General features: G+C 39.5%; 1 protein-coding gene across 1 annotated transcript in view; it reads right to left on the bottom strand.

Annotated features, from left to right (window-relative positions):
- Window positions 1-2,211: 2,211 nt before the first annotated feature.
- The window catches only part of LOC107681584 (G patch domain-containing protein 8-like), a 125,543-nt gene continuing 110,779 nt past the window's right edge, over window positions 2,212-16,975 (bottom strand). The window contains exons 3-4 of the mRNA XM_016477896.1: window positions 6,587-6,717; window positions 2,212-6,428 (exon numbers count right to left, since the gene is read on the bottom strand). Coding sequence (XP_016333382.1) covers window positions 2,996-6,428; window positions 6,587-6,717 — 3,564 coding nt within the window. The 3' untranslated portion in view covers window positions 2,212-2,995. The remainder of the gene's footprint in view (window positions 6,429-6,586; window positions 6,718-16,975) is intronic.

The raw sequence follows: 16,975 nt of genomic DNA, 5'->3' as shown, positions 1-16,975 counted from the left end.
GATTCTGTCCAAATTCCCTTTAAAATCTTAAATGATTCCCTTTGAGCTAAATTGACCTGTTTCCCTTACAACATATTAAAAAATTAAATGAATGAATCACATGAATAACTGAAAAATAATTGATAAGAAGGTGGTAAGATTATATACATTAAATACAGTGATAAGAAGGTGGGTTAATGCTGCTCTGAATAGATTATTCTTTTCAGTGATTGTGGTGGGTGGTGTCAGTGAGACACTATCACCGGAGGGTGCAATCTAAGAATGGAAGAATGAGCAAGGAAGATATGTACACTGTCTGCACCATACTGGGCATTTAGCAGCAGAGATGGTGATGTCCTACAGCTTTGATTCGTACTAAACAGATTCTGAGTGGCCCCCACAGGCGTTGAGCGCCAAGCAGTGGCTCCCTACTTCAGTGGCATATTAAATAAGCGGCTGGCAGGGCACTAGACTATGAGGGGCATGTAGTGTTCTTCTGTCTTACTGTATGCCTCATAGTTACTGTAGAAGAAATTAATAATGAGGGAAAAGTTTGGCTCTAGAAAAAGTACAACATTTTACATTATATAACCCTTATGTGATAATATTTAGCTCCAAGGCTTAGTGATATGGAATATGGATTTCTAAGGTCATATCAGAAGAACTGATGTACGATGTGTCTTACATCAAACACACTCCACCCCGATGTGAATGCTTGAAGCTTGTAACTATTTCGATTCCTCTTGTTTATTACAACATTTCAGATCAGTACATCTCATCTCATCTTCTCTTCATCTTTCATGTTCCACCACTCCCTGTTCATCGTTTTTCTTTGTGAGTGTGAAAATTCAGTATTAATCAATACGTTTGGTTGGTTGCGTAGAGAGGACAGCTAAAGAGTGAGTTTATTTTGTAACATCTGCTAATTATCCCCGCTCTCTATTTCATAAAGTCTGTTTGATATACTGTCCTGTGGAGTATGAGCACGCGGCAGCAGGTCTGCCAGTAGAGAGGCTGTATTTAGGGCATGGGAGGGCAACCATTCCATACACTGCTTCCCTCATGGCTCTCCCTAAAGGTAGCCTGGCTTACCGGATATCTGCATGGATCCTCATTGAGGTTGTCAACAAAATCTATTGAGTCTCTCAAAATCATTAGAAAGCCGTCAACTCACCACTGATCCACTAAGGCACAAATCAGGGTCAGACAGAGAGGCAGCAGACAAACTGTGACCATCCATCAATCTATCCTACTGTATGTTTTTTATTTTATTTTCATGTTTGTACTTTCCAGTGGCAGCAACCAAATAACCAAAAGTGCTTGCTAGGGTAATGAAGGTTGCAATTCTATGTATTGTTGTGCAGGACACTTTGTGTCTTATAATCAATAGACCATCATTGGAAACTTTTGTAATCACCTAGCATTTCCAACATAAAGTGCATTCAAAAAGAGAAACCCATTGTATTTACTGAACTCACAATAATGTTGTCGAGTGCTAAACAACACATCTTGTCAGCTTCTCAGAATCTTTTTACATGATAATTTACCACGGCACCTGTCCAGCAGGACACAACTTTGCCTTCATTATGTGTTTATTAAAGGACAGGCCCAACACACTTTGAGTTAGAGTTTGGACATATGAATCACCAATCCGTGCCAGTGAGCGACTGTAGAGTAGAGCTCTTGCTTGCCAGAGCAGACGACTTGTACCGGAGAGAGTTAATTAGTACAAATGCACAGTTGTGTTATTGGGCCACTGCTGGCAATGAGAAGCATCATTAACACAAGCTCCCAGTCCCTTAGATCTAAGCAATGAAGCACTGCTCATTTGAAATTAAGGTATGTTGACATTCACTGAATTTGACATGTATTACGCCATTTTCTGGAGGGGTATTTTAGAGGTGGATAAATGACAATTCAGCCACAATCCTCCTCCAGGCAAAATGGCAATCGCTACTCCCTGTCTTTCAAAGTCTAAAAGTCCTGAACCTTAAAAGCCTCAAGTCAAATTATAGACCTCAAAGACACTAGTAACAAAACTGTCATTTCTCTGAATGACATTTAATTTATTATTATTCCCATGACATTATCTTACAGATGAAAGTATGTCTGGCTCTACCAAAATAAGAGAGAATAAAAAGCATCTTAAACATGTATGAACAATCAAGTGCATGTTATTTGTTATTACTTACATTACAAAGTATGAATACATAAATGAAGTTCAAGATTTTACACTTTAAATAGATTGAAAAAACATTATTGCATGTCCACACTACAGCTGAGCAAGTACAAACTTACTCTACTAAACAACACAGAAAAAAAAAGATTAAAAACGGGACATTTTCAACCGAAGTGGTGAGCGCTGCTAAATCCATTAAGAGATACAATAGCTCAAGTGCATGCTGTATTTCTGCACCAAATAATTATTTAAATTTGCATATTGTAAAAAGAACATTTTAATGACAAATATTTCTCTGAATTTTATTCCGAATTATTCTGAATTTTCATGTACATTTTGCTTAGTCAGTTTAAGGTTGCTGAAGGATATCTCCCCTAAGTTCTTCATAAATAAAATCCTTTGAATACTTGCTGGGTAGCCTAACTGTAAAAATATGCTAATTATACTTATTACTAATTGAAGAAGGCATTAACATTTTAATTTGACTTCAGGTTATGCTTAATTTCAGCCAACTGCTGACTGGGCTCAACTGCTGATAAATCACAGTGTGCCGAGGCAGGAGAGGTTCATCTGTGTGTTAATGCGGGGAGACGATGGATGTATGAAGAATGGAACAATAAACAACAAAGTAAAAATCCCCGCTATCTTTGAGTCTACACTGCAACACACAGAGATGGAACAAAAATCAATCAGTACTCAACATGAACTTTGGCTGAAAGTATAACCTAAACATCAGAAAGTTCACAGCACACTTGGAGGGGGGGTGGTCTTGTAGGACATTTAAAGTCAAAACTATATTCTTATTTATTTTCTTTGCCCCTCTCGTTCTGACCAGAGCTAGCTGGTTGGTCCAGGGTGGCATTGAAGGTCTTGACTGTGGAAGAGAGGATGTAGTAGGGGGCGAATCTGCAGAGTTCTGGCAGCAGCAACAGCAGCGGCAGCGGCGGCAGCCATGGGCATTGGACTGAGCATCGTGGGGAGCAGAGAAACAGGAGGCAGTGGGTGGAGAGTCAACCCAGGAACATGATGGTGAGGGTGAGCTGGGTGGAGGGATGAGGCTGGGATCAGGTGGAAGGGTTGAGCTGCCAACACAGTAGCAAGCGGCGCTGGAAAAAAGGCAGCAGGAATCGGAGGGGCAAAACTGGGCTGAGAGAGAGAGGGATGAAGGGGAGTGAGCAGGGCAAAAGGGGAAGGGTGAGGAGCAATAGAAGAGGGTGTAGAAGAGGGCTGGAGTATGCTGTATGGCAGACAGGCTGAAAGTGTGGTCTGGTCGGGTGACTCTGGAGTTGGTACCGGTAAATGGGTCATGTCCACAGATGCTTGCTCTTGAAGGTGCTGCTGCTGCATGTGCTGCTGGGCCTGGAGTTGAAGCCATCTGTACTTCTCAATCTCATCATCAGTGAAGGTGAATGGTTGCTCTGAAAGGGGAGGGGTGGTGCGTTTTGAACAGTGAATCCCTGCAATTTCGGCATTGTCCCCTTGGTTTCTGATGTTGAGCTTTTGTGACAAAGTCTTGTCTGGATTCAGAGCTGAAGCAGCACAGGGTTCTGTTGATGTATCGTCCTTGGCAACTTCAAGACAAGCTTGGGATGGACTGGGATTTTGCCCATCTGTGTGTTGTAAGTGTTCTGAAGTACTACTGTCAAATTGAGGTATAACTTGTGGATTTGATGGAACAGTTGAAGATGTTTGAACCTGTTTACTAATACAGGCACTTGCATCATCTTTATTACTCCTTATTTTTCTTGCCCCTTTCTTAATAGAGGGTAGTTTACCAATTAGCGGAAACGAGAGTGTGGCATTTAATTTTTTTACTTTAGGATCCTTCTCAGCCAACTGGTCTGTTGGCATTGGGTTAGATTTGTGTGTAACACATTCTATCCCAACACCTGATTGTAAGGATGTAGGCTGAGCTGCATGGTTACTTGTAACTAATGGGGGTGAATGACTCCTCTTTCTAAGAAGAGAATGGGAGGATTTGGTCTTGACCAATCTCTCGGATGGCCATCCAGAATAACTGCAGTGTTTCTGGCTCTGTCCAGTAGGAGATGGCCTAATATGGGAATTAGACAACCAGTCCCCATTAAGATCAGAGATGCTAGTGGTACTAGAGGAACTGGGGCTATGAATGGACATTGGCTTGTTATACCACCTGTCTTCACATCTTTCTGGACTTGACCAAGGAAATTCTTCTCTCTCCCGGTACCTCCTACCTACAGGGCTAAGCCTTTCATACCACCAGTCCCTGACATCTTCTTGAGGTTCAGGACCGTCATAGACTCTATAAAATAACTGCCTACCTGTATGCTGAAATCTGTGCTCTCTGTATTTACGCTCCTCAATGAACCTTTTGTGCCTTCTGATGCTGTACCTCTCATGCTGATCTGGGCTGTTACAAACTGTTGAATATTTTCGCTTATTGTAGATGTAAGGGTCTGTGTAATCCCATCTTTCTCCTGTATGTTCAAAATCTTTGCATGGACTGTAACTGTAGTGAGTATCATTGTAAGAGGAACTTCTAATGTAAGACCTGGACTGACTGTGCTCTTTTCTCAAAGGGTACAGATAGTTTGAGCTTGGTGAGGTGGAACATCTCCCCATGTGGTACACAGGCCATTCCCCATCTGAGTTTAAGTCTAACAGGCCACTCCATGACCCAGATTTGTCACTGGTGGGAGTTGAGGCAGCATCCCTTTTTGAATCATAGGTGTCGTCATACCAGCGATAATTATCCTCTCTTCCTGTCGTATTGTGAACAGAATATGGCAAAGACCTTCGCCTTACCAAGCGCAGCGCCGATACAAACCCCCTCATCGTTTGACATTTCTTCCTTTTTTTACGTGCTGGGGCGGAAAGCGAGCTTACAAAAATGCTTTTGAGGCTGTGCTCTGGGGTATCACTTTCATTTGAAGTCTCATCTCTCACTGATCTTTTTCTCTTTCCCAGCTTGTGCCTCCTCTCAGTGCACGCTTGCTTGTTTTGTGACGTGTTGGTTGGAGTGCTTTGGAATTCAAAGTGTCCTCCAGCTTCTGTCTGCGAGCAGGTTTTGAATGCACAGCCCGCTTGCTGGATCCTGACAGCATCTAATTTGCACCTACGTTTTTTCCCCTTTCTCCTGTGTTTGGGTCTCTTTGGTTTTAAAATACCTAATTTATCTCCTGGAACATCCTGTGTTTGTGGCTCAGCTCTGTCGTTCTGGCCTGTGAGCTTGTCGACAACACAGAGATCTGACTCCTCAGCCTTTGTGCTTTTGACTTTGCCCTCCTTCTGTTTGAAATAGTGGTATAGAGGGTTACAGCTGTAAGATACCTGTGGCTTGCCGGAAGTGTACTGCACCAGCTCAGAAGGCCACTTCATCACACTTCCATCCTTGCTCAGTACATTAAGGAAAGAACCTGTATTTTCATTCTTGCACACTTTGTGTATTTTATACTCCTCTGTCTCTTTTTCTGATATACAGTCCTTCCCATTCTGCATAATACCATGTTTGCTACTTTTCTGTGTATGGTGGTTTGAGCCTTTGTGTATTTGGAGTTGGCCTTCAGCCATGGTGCCCTGTCCATCTGTGTAAACAGTAGGGCCGGGGCAGTTGAGGCATTCTCTCTCCTCTGATCCCCCATAACCCCACTCTGCCCTGGGCCTCTGCCCCCCATCAAGCAATCCGTCCTCTGAACCAGCTGGCTTCCAGTCTGCTCTAGGACTGTGTGTATCAGGACACCCCAGCTTCTCTGGCTCACTTGTGCTGTAGTGTGACTTAATTTCAGAGCTTTCCACATGTTCTGCTTGTGCTTCTATTTGTGTTTGAGAGTCTCCATCTACCCATTCCAGAGTCTGTGGATCATGGGATAGATCATGGTCATCATTACTTGGGGTTCTAGGTGAGCTTGAGCAGGACCAGAGGGCCTCTAGGGCGAGTCTGTGCCTGTGGCGCTGGAGCTCTTGATAGTCACTGGTCTCTTCAAGTCCATCACTAAACACAGATGCACAGGAGTCAAGCTTCAGTTGAGCTCGCCTGGAGAAACAGAATGAGACCCCTGCCCTGGGGCTCTGGTGTCCTGCAGAGGATTTAGTCTGTAAGGGGTGTTTTTTGTGGCATAGCTGCTGATGTGTGGGTATATGAGTTGAGGACGAGCCCTTCAAAGAGACAGTTGAGTCTCGGACTGACAATGCTATTGGTTTTGTGTCAAACCTGCTACTGCCAGCAGAGGGGATTTTAACTTGATTCTTATCCTTGTTTGTAGACCTTAACTTTGGACCTTTCCTGTCATCACTGTTGGCAAGAACAGAAGACAGTATTGTTATTAGGCAGAGCTGACAGATCTCATTTCTCTTTAAATCTAATGTACAGTGCATGCATTATATTAAAAAACAATTACTGCACTATAAGATACATTATCAGATTGACACTATAAGTATGTAATGTTTTACCTGTCTCTTTGCTGTTTAAGCTGTGCGAGTTGGTGCAGTCGTTTCAGAGCTCTTTTCTGCTTTTTCTCATCTTTCCAGGACTTGGAGGAGACATTCCGTGCAAATTCTCTCTGCTTCAACTCTTTCAGCCTCTGTGAGAAAAAACAGGCATAACGAGATGAGAAATTCAACATTTGAACAACAACAACATTTGTTTGGCTTGGATAAAGGCCCTAAAGAAGAAAAGTCAGGAGGAAAAGAAACATCAACCTAGGTCTAACCTGGGGTTCAACTGGGGCAGAACACTCCTAAATAGCCTTACGACACCTTTGATTTGAAAAAGAAAAAAAGCATCTCTTTCATCTGTTAATAGAGACTGCACAGTCCATCAATTTCTCACATAAAAGACTCCTTTGAAAAGGCGCAGACCACACCGATGGATGCCTGTCTATTTATCACTTCATCTCTTTAGGGCAGAGGAGAAAAAAATCGAAACAAAGTAAACAGAAAATCAGCAAAGCCAAAATACAATCACAAAACAATAAAAGTGTCATTGTGGTGCCTGAATTTGTTCAGCAGACATGAATGGAAAGTCACACTAACACAGCCAAACACTTTTGATTTCACTCAGTAGGGAAATAAAAGAGAAGCCATATTTGTCCTGACTCGTGGGGGGCAATGAAAATGTAACAAACTCACTGCATCTCTTCCCTCCTTTCTTCAGGACCACCGTATTCCCCTCATACTGCCAGTACATAAGTGTTTAATTTGATCTGGTAATAAAAACACTTACACATAAAAGTAAGGAAAATTACAATGTTGTCTTTAATTGGTATAATCCAAAATGTGGAATGAGCTGTCACTGGTGTGTGTCACAAACTCAAAGCACCTTTGTTCTTCCGAAACTCTTTTATTTTTATGATCACATGCATGCACACACCATACCAAGATTTTGTTGGTGGGTGTGAAGGGAGTGCCAAGAGGAGGACAGTTCCCCTCTGCTGCATGGTGACAAGCACTGACAGAAAAAACACTGTATCTGTGAGAGGTTAGCAAGCTAACTCCCAACAGAGCCCGCTGACTTTATGCAGCAAAAGACACTAATGATGCCTGCTTCAAGGGAGCTGCACAGAAGATTTCACAGTATACACACACCTGTGGAACCACAAAAATGTCAGTGTATACTCACATAAAAACCTCCACCAACCTCCAACCTCCAACAACATTGATATGGACGAGCAAACTCACAATTCAATTAACAAATATTCAAATTTCAGAAAAACAGAAATCTTCCAACCTCTTTGTTAATTCAATACACCTTCATTCATAATCAGACTGCTGATGTGATTGATATTCATGTAAAACTATTAGTATAGCCTATAGCTTCTAAACAACAGTTTTAGAATAATTTTGTTGCAGCATAACAAATTAACATACACACGGGCACATAAAAATACTGTAAATAAGAGTGTAAAAGGCACACAGAGAGAATGGGAAAACAATAGAGACAAGATTTTCCTTGTCTTCAGATTTTGACACATTAACTCAAAGGTACAATGTGAGTGATGTTTCATTCTAAAAATCCCTGATAATGCCATAGATAAGTTACAAAACCTAGAGAGTTGCCTAATTGCCTTCTAAAGTGTGGTGTTGCATTTGGGAATAGGGAAAAATGCTTTTTTTATTTTAACTTGAATGCCGTGCTGCAAAAGTGGCAAGATTTGAGCGTGATGGTCAAAGACGTCCATCTAGCATGTTTACATTTAAAAAAGCATTCTGTATGAGCGGCCCCTATAGCATCCACCAGTTATGAAAGTTTATAAGTGACTAATTTGAAAAGCACTACAGAACTTAGTTAGCAATTCCGCATACCACAACAAAAGTACTTTACACTGGGAATTTTAGTTGATCCAGAGTCAACTGATTTAATCAGTATTTCAAGTTAGCATGTTGCTTAGCTAACAATGTACCACTCCAAGAATCATAATGCAAATATAGAACATTCACGTGTAAAATAATACAATTAGAATTATGTGCAGAACTATTTTTATCACTACTTTTCAGTACTGAATAAAATACAAGTTTATTTAAAATAATTAATCTCACCCTTGCCATCTTGGATTTTTTTTCCACAAAGCTTATTATCAGAAACGCAAGTCTAATAGAAATATGCTACATTTTATGGCTTTTTAAAAACACTAGGTCAGCCTCTTCTTCTAATTAAGTGTTACTCCAGAAAGCACTGCTCTCTCTCTCTCTCTATTGATCTTTTTTACAGCCTGGAAACATTATGATGTCTTTGACAGAATGAGATGTTTATGGTATAATCCCATTCCATGACTCATATGATTGATAAGGCACATTAATGTATTTGTCGCTAATGTTGATGAGCATGTCTAAACGCTCTACTCATAATTAGCGTTTGGATATTCTCATATTCATGATGCCTTAGATTTCGTCCTTCAAAAGATAATTTGAAATTTCAAGAAAACATCTGCCTCATGAATAATTGACAGGTAAGGAAGAATAAAAGAATATTTGAACCATCCAAAGAAAAATATATTTTAGACTGTCAAAAAAAACCTCATGTCCTCAGATCATACTGTTTGGGCAAGAATCAAAAACATTTTATTTAAAGATGCAAAAGGATCCTCTGATTTTTAAAACGTAAGTTTTGTAAAGTATTACAGTATAAAGTACTACAGTTGGTCCTGTGGCATGGACGGCAAATCACACACACATACTTTAACCCCGAGTTGTGTTGGGATTAATGAGAATTGGAGATAATGAGATGCTGTAATTGATCTCTGACCTTCAGTCCATTAAATCAATTATGTTGTGTGCTAATGATCAAACACAGACGGATTAATCAATGTGGAAGAACAGAGGTTTGTCTGCATGTGATGTGCAAGTATAGATCCTTTAGCATATTATTGACGTAAGTGTCTTTTCAGCACAATGTGAAAAAAGCCCATTAGAATACTTTTATAAACCTTTAGCAGGGGTAGCTATTCAGAATCTTAATTCATGAGTAATGCAGCATCTTGCTTCTCACATAGTGTAGGGCCTTTTGATATCTGCATCTCAAACACACCCAGTTGAGATAACAGACCTCAAAAGGTTTTATGTTGCTACTAAAATCCTAATGTTTATAGACCTTAAAGGAATCCCATCAATAGGGTGCAGGGTAAAGAGCCTATATCAGAGATATAAAGGCACTATAGTGGAAAATAAGGCCGATGTGCAAGGCATTTTAAAGACAATAAAACACTATGAACTGCACACAGCATAAGGTTTTCATTAGTTCTCTTTTTCATGGTTAACCCTCTGTAAAAAAGCTAAAACTGGACGTGTTTATTGGTGCTGGCCTGGTGGAATCTCACCAAACGAGTGAATGAGCAAAGAAATAAAGAGGAGGAAAAAACATGCTGTTAACCATGTGTCCCCCTACTTTTCTCTGCTTCTCACTGGGACAAACTCACTTGCATCACTTCTGCGCACAATATTTTAATGGAAAAAAACTGCATCTTACTCTCTAACCAACTGTAATCAAGTTGAACTAGATGCCAAATGCACTGAAAAAGTGTTTCAATTAAGAAACTGTCAGCTTTTTCAACACAAACACACTTCATATGCAAATGTAATGTACATAAAATATTTTTTATGTAAATTATGAACATTATATAAATTACCGTTTTACAAATTACAACTCAAAATTTCTTTGACACAACTAATAAAGTGCACAGAATGTGGTAAATGGAAGTTCATTTAAAAGAGATGTTTTCTATTGATCGTGGTAGCAGTAATTCATTAAATGATGATCAAATGAGGGAGAAGAACATTATCTGGATGTGCCATGAAGTCGAGCAGACTTTCGGCTTTTTTAAGAGCAGGTTCAAATATTTGAATCACAGTGGTGAAGGATCCCAGTAAAACATGACCTGTCCAAAATGTGGACTAGTGCAATAAAAATGCAGTTTAGCAGAGATTTTGTTGCCATTTTTGGCACCATTTTCAAGATTCCTTGAGTGAATTGGCTGCTGAAAAAAAAAAAAAAACACCTTTGTCTGTCTATTTGACTGACTCTTCTACTCAATCTAATATTAAGGAACAAATCTCCAGGGCAGGTAGATACCGCCTTAACCTCTTGAGACCCGGCAAAACATTTTAGGAAAAATGTTTTATTTTTTTCATGTCATTACATTGTTTAGAGCATTAAAAAAAAGTAAACAAAAAAAAACAAAAAAAAGATATTTAATTCATAAGTTATGCTACGTCCTTGGTAGAGGACATCGGTGAAGACATCAACGAACATGCATAGGCAAAAACAATTGATTTTTTTAAAATCACCAATACATTTTTAGTTTTCAAGATTTTTTTTACCAAACTTTGTATAAAGATAATTCTCAACTATGTTATAACAGAATGATCTGATATACCATTTTGCTTTATGCAAAATGTGTGTAAAATGGCAATAAACAGGTTTTCTCATTATATATAATGTATCTATAAACTAAATCTAATTTGCATATTAATGTGTTTTTGGGGCAACATGTAATGAAAAAAGAAGTGTAATAATGAGAGTAATAATTGACAAGATTTTCATAATAATATATAATATTTCATAGGAATATTGAAATATAATTTCTTTCCCTATTCATTCATTGTGTCTCCCAAAATGCGTAATAAACATGCTTTTAGTCCCGGTGTCCTCATATGAGGACATGTATGAAATCAACGTCCTGTTTCGTAACAGAAAGTCATATTTTGATTTGAAACCCCATAACATTTTCCTGAGATGTTGATTTATGACAAAAAATTGGAAAATTAGAAAATATTATCATGTTTCCATAAGGGCGTTAAATTTGATCACTAAATTAATGTCAGTCATCTTTAAATATCTCTGAAAAGTCCTGAATGTGGGTGTGTGTTCACGGTGTGTGTGTGTTCACTGCTGTGTGTGTGTGCACTTTGGATGGGATAAACGCAGAGCACTAATTCCGAGTATGGGTCCCCATTCTTGGCCACATGTCACGTCACTTTGGTATCTCTGGAAAGCCCTGAATGTGCTCTGTACAGGACATCCAGACTTAAAACTGTGGTATTTATAGTCTCAGAGAAATTCACTCAAATATAATGCCCTCATATGAGGATGCAGGGTCTCAGGAGGTTAATATACTGTCCTGTCTAGAGTTTCTGTCAACTTTCACATTATATCACAACCTTGAGCAAACACACTCTCATAAAAAAACAGTTGAGTCATGAACACACTGTTGCGCACTTCACCTTCCCAAAGAAATGAGCAATGCTGTACAAAAACAACATATGACCTGAGTATCGAGCAGCATTCTATCACATTACAAACACATTTAACACACACACATCTCTCATAACACTAACCATTTATTCATACACAAACACAGGTGCAATGGTAGTGTGAAATCTGGTCTGACAGCTGACACTGACTGTGAACTCAGGCTTACTGTAGATATTAGCAGATTTGCCATTTTAGCACTGGGCCATGAGCAGGCTGTTCCCTAATTGGCTGAAACATCTCTGTCCACCTCACATAGCCCAGACATGGAGGTGTCACCTTGTAACATTTCACCGAGAACAGGCCTGCAAAGAACTAGATTTCTGTCTGCTAGTTTTTTTTTCTTCTTGAAAAGTCATTGCGGTTCATCTGCTACCTTCGGTTTGGGTCATGCAGACAGCTGTCATCTTTACAGGCTTCAGTGCCAATCATGGCTGCCTTGTTCAACTCCAATGCAGATCTTTCTACAAAAGGGATGGTTAAATTCATTGTTTGTATACTTGGGTGGTGTGATTTCATGTCAACAGCGAGAGATTCAGCTATATTATTTATAATGCAGAATATCTGTTGCATGGTTTTAATAATCTCCAAGCAGAAAACTACTGTTTACATTTCAGTTCAGTTGAGGTGGCTTTGTTGATTATAATGATCAATTTTGAAGCTATGCGGCTCTCGCCTGGTGTTAACACGTTGTATCTGTTGGTTGTTTACGGTGGCCAAACAACATTGCAACTTGCCATATTAATTCAGAATTCAGTTGATGTGTGTTTACTCATGGGTCATGTCATGGGTATTCATATTTTGGCCATTTTACAATGTCTTCAAATGTAGCTTATCTAATTAGATTTATAATTTACTACTGTTTTAAGTACTGAAACTGGACGTATTATTTTATATGAAAAATCGTATATTTTTTGTTTGCATCCATCAAGTTCCAATAAATAAAATAAAATAATCAAATGACATAATTTGTGAAATATTTAATGTACTGGATTGGCCAAAAGTAGGCAATTCTAAACAGTTATGCAATATATAAAACATTTTAGGTTGACTATACAGCAAAAAAATAACTATATGCACATTTTATAAAAAACAACATATTTTGAAAACACTTACACGTTTCATAACAAGTCTTAATGGATCTGTTGTTACAAACACACAGCTTTTTGCTTCACAATGTTAATTAAATGATGGAAGATTATAGTTAATTGATGGACTGGAGACATGTGGATTACTTCTGGATTACTGTGATGTTTTTATCAGCTGTTTGGACTCTCATTCTGATGGCACCCATTCACTGCAGAAGATCCATTGGTGAGCAAGTGATTTAATGCTAAATTTCTCCAAATCTGTTCCAATGAAGAAATAAACTCACGTACATCTTGGATGGCCTGAGGGTGAGTCAATTTTCAGCAAATTTTATTTCTTTTCTAAACTATTCCTTTAACATCAAAAGTAGTATCTGCAAAAGTATCGGTATCTGCACAATTGGTAATATCTTATATCCCTGAACATTTGTATTCAAATCAATCACCCAAGTACAGATAATGCCATTTTTAAAGTGTAAAATTTGTGCTCATTGTGCTAATTTATAAATAGCCTATCTGATACAACACTCTTTAGTCAGCCTGTTCATCGAGTTAACCGTAAACACCTGCCTATGCATACGAGTATGAGAGTATGTGTGTGAGGTCCTTCTGTATGCTCCAGTTTCTCTGGTTTAATCTGCCGTATTGTGACAGGCCTCTCTGGACCTCCTGAGCCACTGAGCACAGGAGAGCAACATTAGTCAGCCTGCCTCCCAGTCTAAAACATGACACAGCAAACAGGTGGGACTGCCTCTCTCTCTTTTACACACACACACACACACACACACACACAGACGATGAAAAGCATCAAACGGAGTTAAGAAACAGAAAGAATATTCTCTGCATAATGAAGCATTGAAACGGAATAGACTGCACACCTGTGTCTGTGTGCGTCTGTGTATATGTGTGCAAGTTGTCTAACACTGTTCCATCTGTCTGTTCTTCCCCTCAGTTATAGCTAGTCCTCTGATGCTTTCAAAATGAGTCATATCTCCCCCTCTCCCTTTCTGACTTGGTTTCTTTTTTTAACACTGTGCTCTCTTGTACCTTTATCGGGATGTGGCAGGTGGAGATGAATAGAGCCTCAGCTGGGCTGCCGAGACCCTGGAGAGCTCTAGGCATTTGACAAGGGCAGAAGACAATAAGAGCCTACTCATCCTGGCAGTCTACAGAGAGAGCAGCGCACTGCTTCCTCGTTCTCCCACTCATCCCATATAGTGCACTGCACTGTTGAACAGGCAGTCCCCTTCTTTGGATCTTCCTGCAGCCCACGAAACAACTTCTTTACTTTGTCTTTGTCATTGAGTAGGTTCAGTTTGCTAACACTATCCTCCTCCTCCTCCTCCTCCTCCTCCTCCTCCGGGGGAAGACGGAGAGACCAAGAGAGACATGGTGTATGGCTTATTCTCTTAGGGCTGTCAACAGGAAACAGAATCATTGATAGAGAGAGAGTGATGAATGAGTTCTTGTGTTTAGAGAATCATTGTGAAAAGTTGAGCAGCTATAGACTTTTGCATTGCATCATGCCACAAAAAAAGCCGAAAAGATGTCTATACTACTAAAAATGAGTGTAGACAGAACACGTTCTCTGTGAATGGACCCTAATTCTACCTAAGAAAGACTGACAAACTCAATTGAAAATGGATTGCAAATGTTCAGTGATATTGAAATAAACCAAACAATACATTCCCTACTAAAGTCACTTTAGATAAAGGCTATTCAATGCCAGGCAACATATTATCTTAATATTCTATTATCCTATTTGGGAATTTTTCTCCCATAAAAGCATAAAATCAGCATATAATGCAATTGATTTTAATCAATAGACAGCCTTATAATGACTGCATGATGCCCTGTCACATTGTTAATGGCAAAACTTTCCATTATAAAAAAATTGTTAATATAAAAATAAAAGTATACATACCATTTGAAAGACTGGGGTCAGTAAGATTTATTAATGTTTTTGAAAAAGTATCTAATGCTCAACAAGGCTGCATTTATATGATCAAAAACATATCATGAAATATTATTACAAATTAAAATAACTGTTTTCTATTTTAAAATATTTAAAAATGTAATTTATTCCTAAAGCTTAATTGTCTGCAGCCATAACTAAGTGTCACATGATCATTCAGAAATCATTGTAATATGCTGACGTGGTACTCAAAAACATTTCTTATTATTATCAATGTTTAAAAAAAAGTTGTGCTGCTTAGTATTTTTGTGGAAACGGTAAAGAACAGCATTTATTTTAAATATAATTTCTGTAACAATGCGAAAGTCTTTACTTGTCCTGCTTGTGTAAATCACATTGAGCATGAAGAAATCAATGTCAAAGACCCTTCTCTCAAGTACCTGCACTAGAAGTGCTGCTTCTGCTGAAGAAAAGTTTTACTCAGCATTCAGTGTGTGTTAGTAAAGGGTTCTTTCTACTTACTTAACCATGCAACAAAGACAGATAACATGCCACTTTGCCCATTAAAGATTACCAATGGCTGTGCATTACCTCTGCTCTGCTGTGTGGCATCAATTCAGCATATTCCCACATCTCTAAATCCACGTCTGCCAGATGAAAAACCTGCTACCTATATTATGCCACCTTCAGCGCAAACACTCTCTGCTGGGAGTCTGCGCAAACCACACTCAGCCTAATCTCATCAACGCTGATTCTGTGGCCAACTGCAGTTGGTGCAGAGAGGCAGCGATAAGCCTCAGGCATTTACTTGAAAAGAAAATGAAACTCCCTCTCTTTCTCTCCTTTTTCTACACGCGAACCATCTCTGTGGACCGTTTCGTGCTGAGCTGGAGCATTTTGCTCAGGAGGGCATTTAATAAAATTCCTGGAAATATGATAAAACCCCACGCATGAGAAGCACCTATCTAGCAATTTGGAATTCAAACTAAACATTACAGACTACCGGTTGAAACAATGCATCTTCCGCAAACCTCTTCCTGACAGCCGCGAGCGAAAGAACTATGTAATCCATGGCCGAGATTTGGAGGCTGGTGTTTCTACTTAACATTGATTATAAACTGTCACTCTCATTCACCCCAGCAGGAACACGTCAACCTGTGGATTATCCTCATCTCAATCTGCACATTCACAGGCAGATAATCCACTAAAGACACTTCCAATATCCTCCGCCAACTGATGCACACCGGGCTCATGTGTTGAGTGTTAGAATCGGGCCGCAGGCAAAAAGCTGTCTGCTAAAACTCCTTCAGGCCCTCTTCAGCAGCTCCTAAGGTGATAGGCTGTCAGGTTATGTGATCTGTAACATTTGTGTGTTCTGTATATGTTTGAATGCTGTAATGAGTCCATGTGTAAGGTGCCTGAAAGGATCAGGAAAGGAGACCCTTAGAAGCAGAGAGGATGTGAGTGTATGAGAGGGAGGAGAGGAGATTTGGAACCGGATATTGCAGGAAGGTGCGGTAAGGAGCTTTCGGGGAAGCTTTCATCCATACAGAAGCTGTTTCTCCTGCTGTACACACATACACACAGGCTGAAAGATGCTGTGCGAAGAAATAATATGCCGCGCACACACAAAAATGGGTTGGGAAAGCCATTTGAATGAAATGCGAAATAATTGCAATGCTCGGGCAAACCGCTATAGAGTTGGTATCGCAGATGAAATAGCTCAACACGAGAGCTAACGCGACGAAATAGCGGATGATGGGCATAGAACGGTAACAAAACTCTGAGACGTACACTGTGTCTACACCGGACGCGAGCGTTGCGGCGCGACGCGACACAATAGGCTAATATTAGACCGTAAACTGATGCCTCGTTCTATCTATGACGTACTGACACAAAGTTCAAATGATTTGCAACGGTCGCTTACAGATCTCAGTTTAAATGCTTCAGTTTGTTTTTACATTATATTATATTATATCATATTATAAAACCTAATAAATAATTCATGAAAAGGGGGAATTCATGAGCAATATCTGCTTCATTTTTTTCATATATTATATTATTATGAAGAAATTAACCGTTCTGCGTGAGAT

Source organism: Sinocyclocheilus anshuiensis, unplaced genomic scaffold (assembly GCF_001515605.1).
Source record: "Sinocyclocheilus anshuiensis isolate Anshui unplaced genomic scaffold, SAMN03320099.WGS_v1.1 scaffold2178, whole genome shotgun sequence".
Taxonomy (NCBI): domain Eukaryota; kingdom Metazoa; phylum Chordata; class Actinopteri; order Cypriniformes; family Cyprinidae; genus Sinocyclocheilus; species Sinocyclocheilus anshuiensis.
This window is presented reverse-complemented; position numbering and strand designations above follow the sequence as displayed.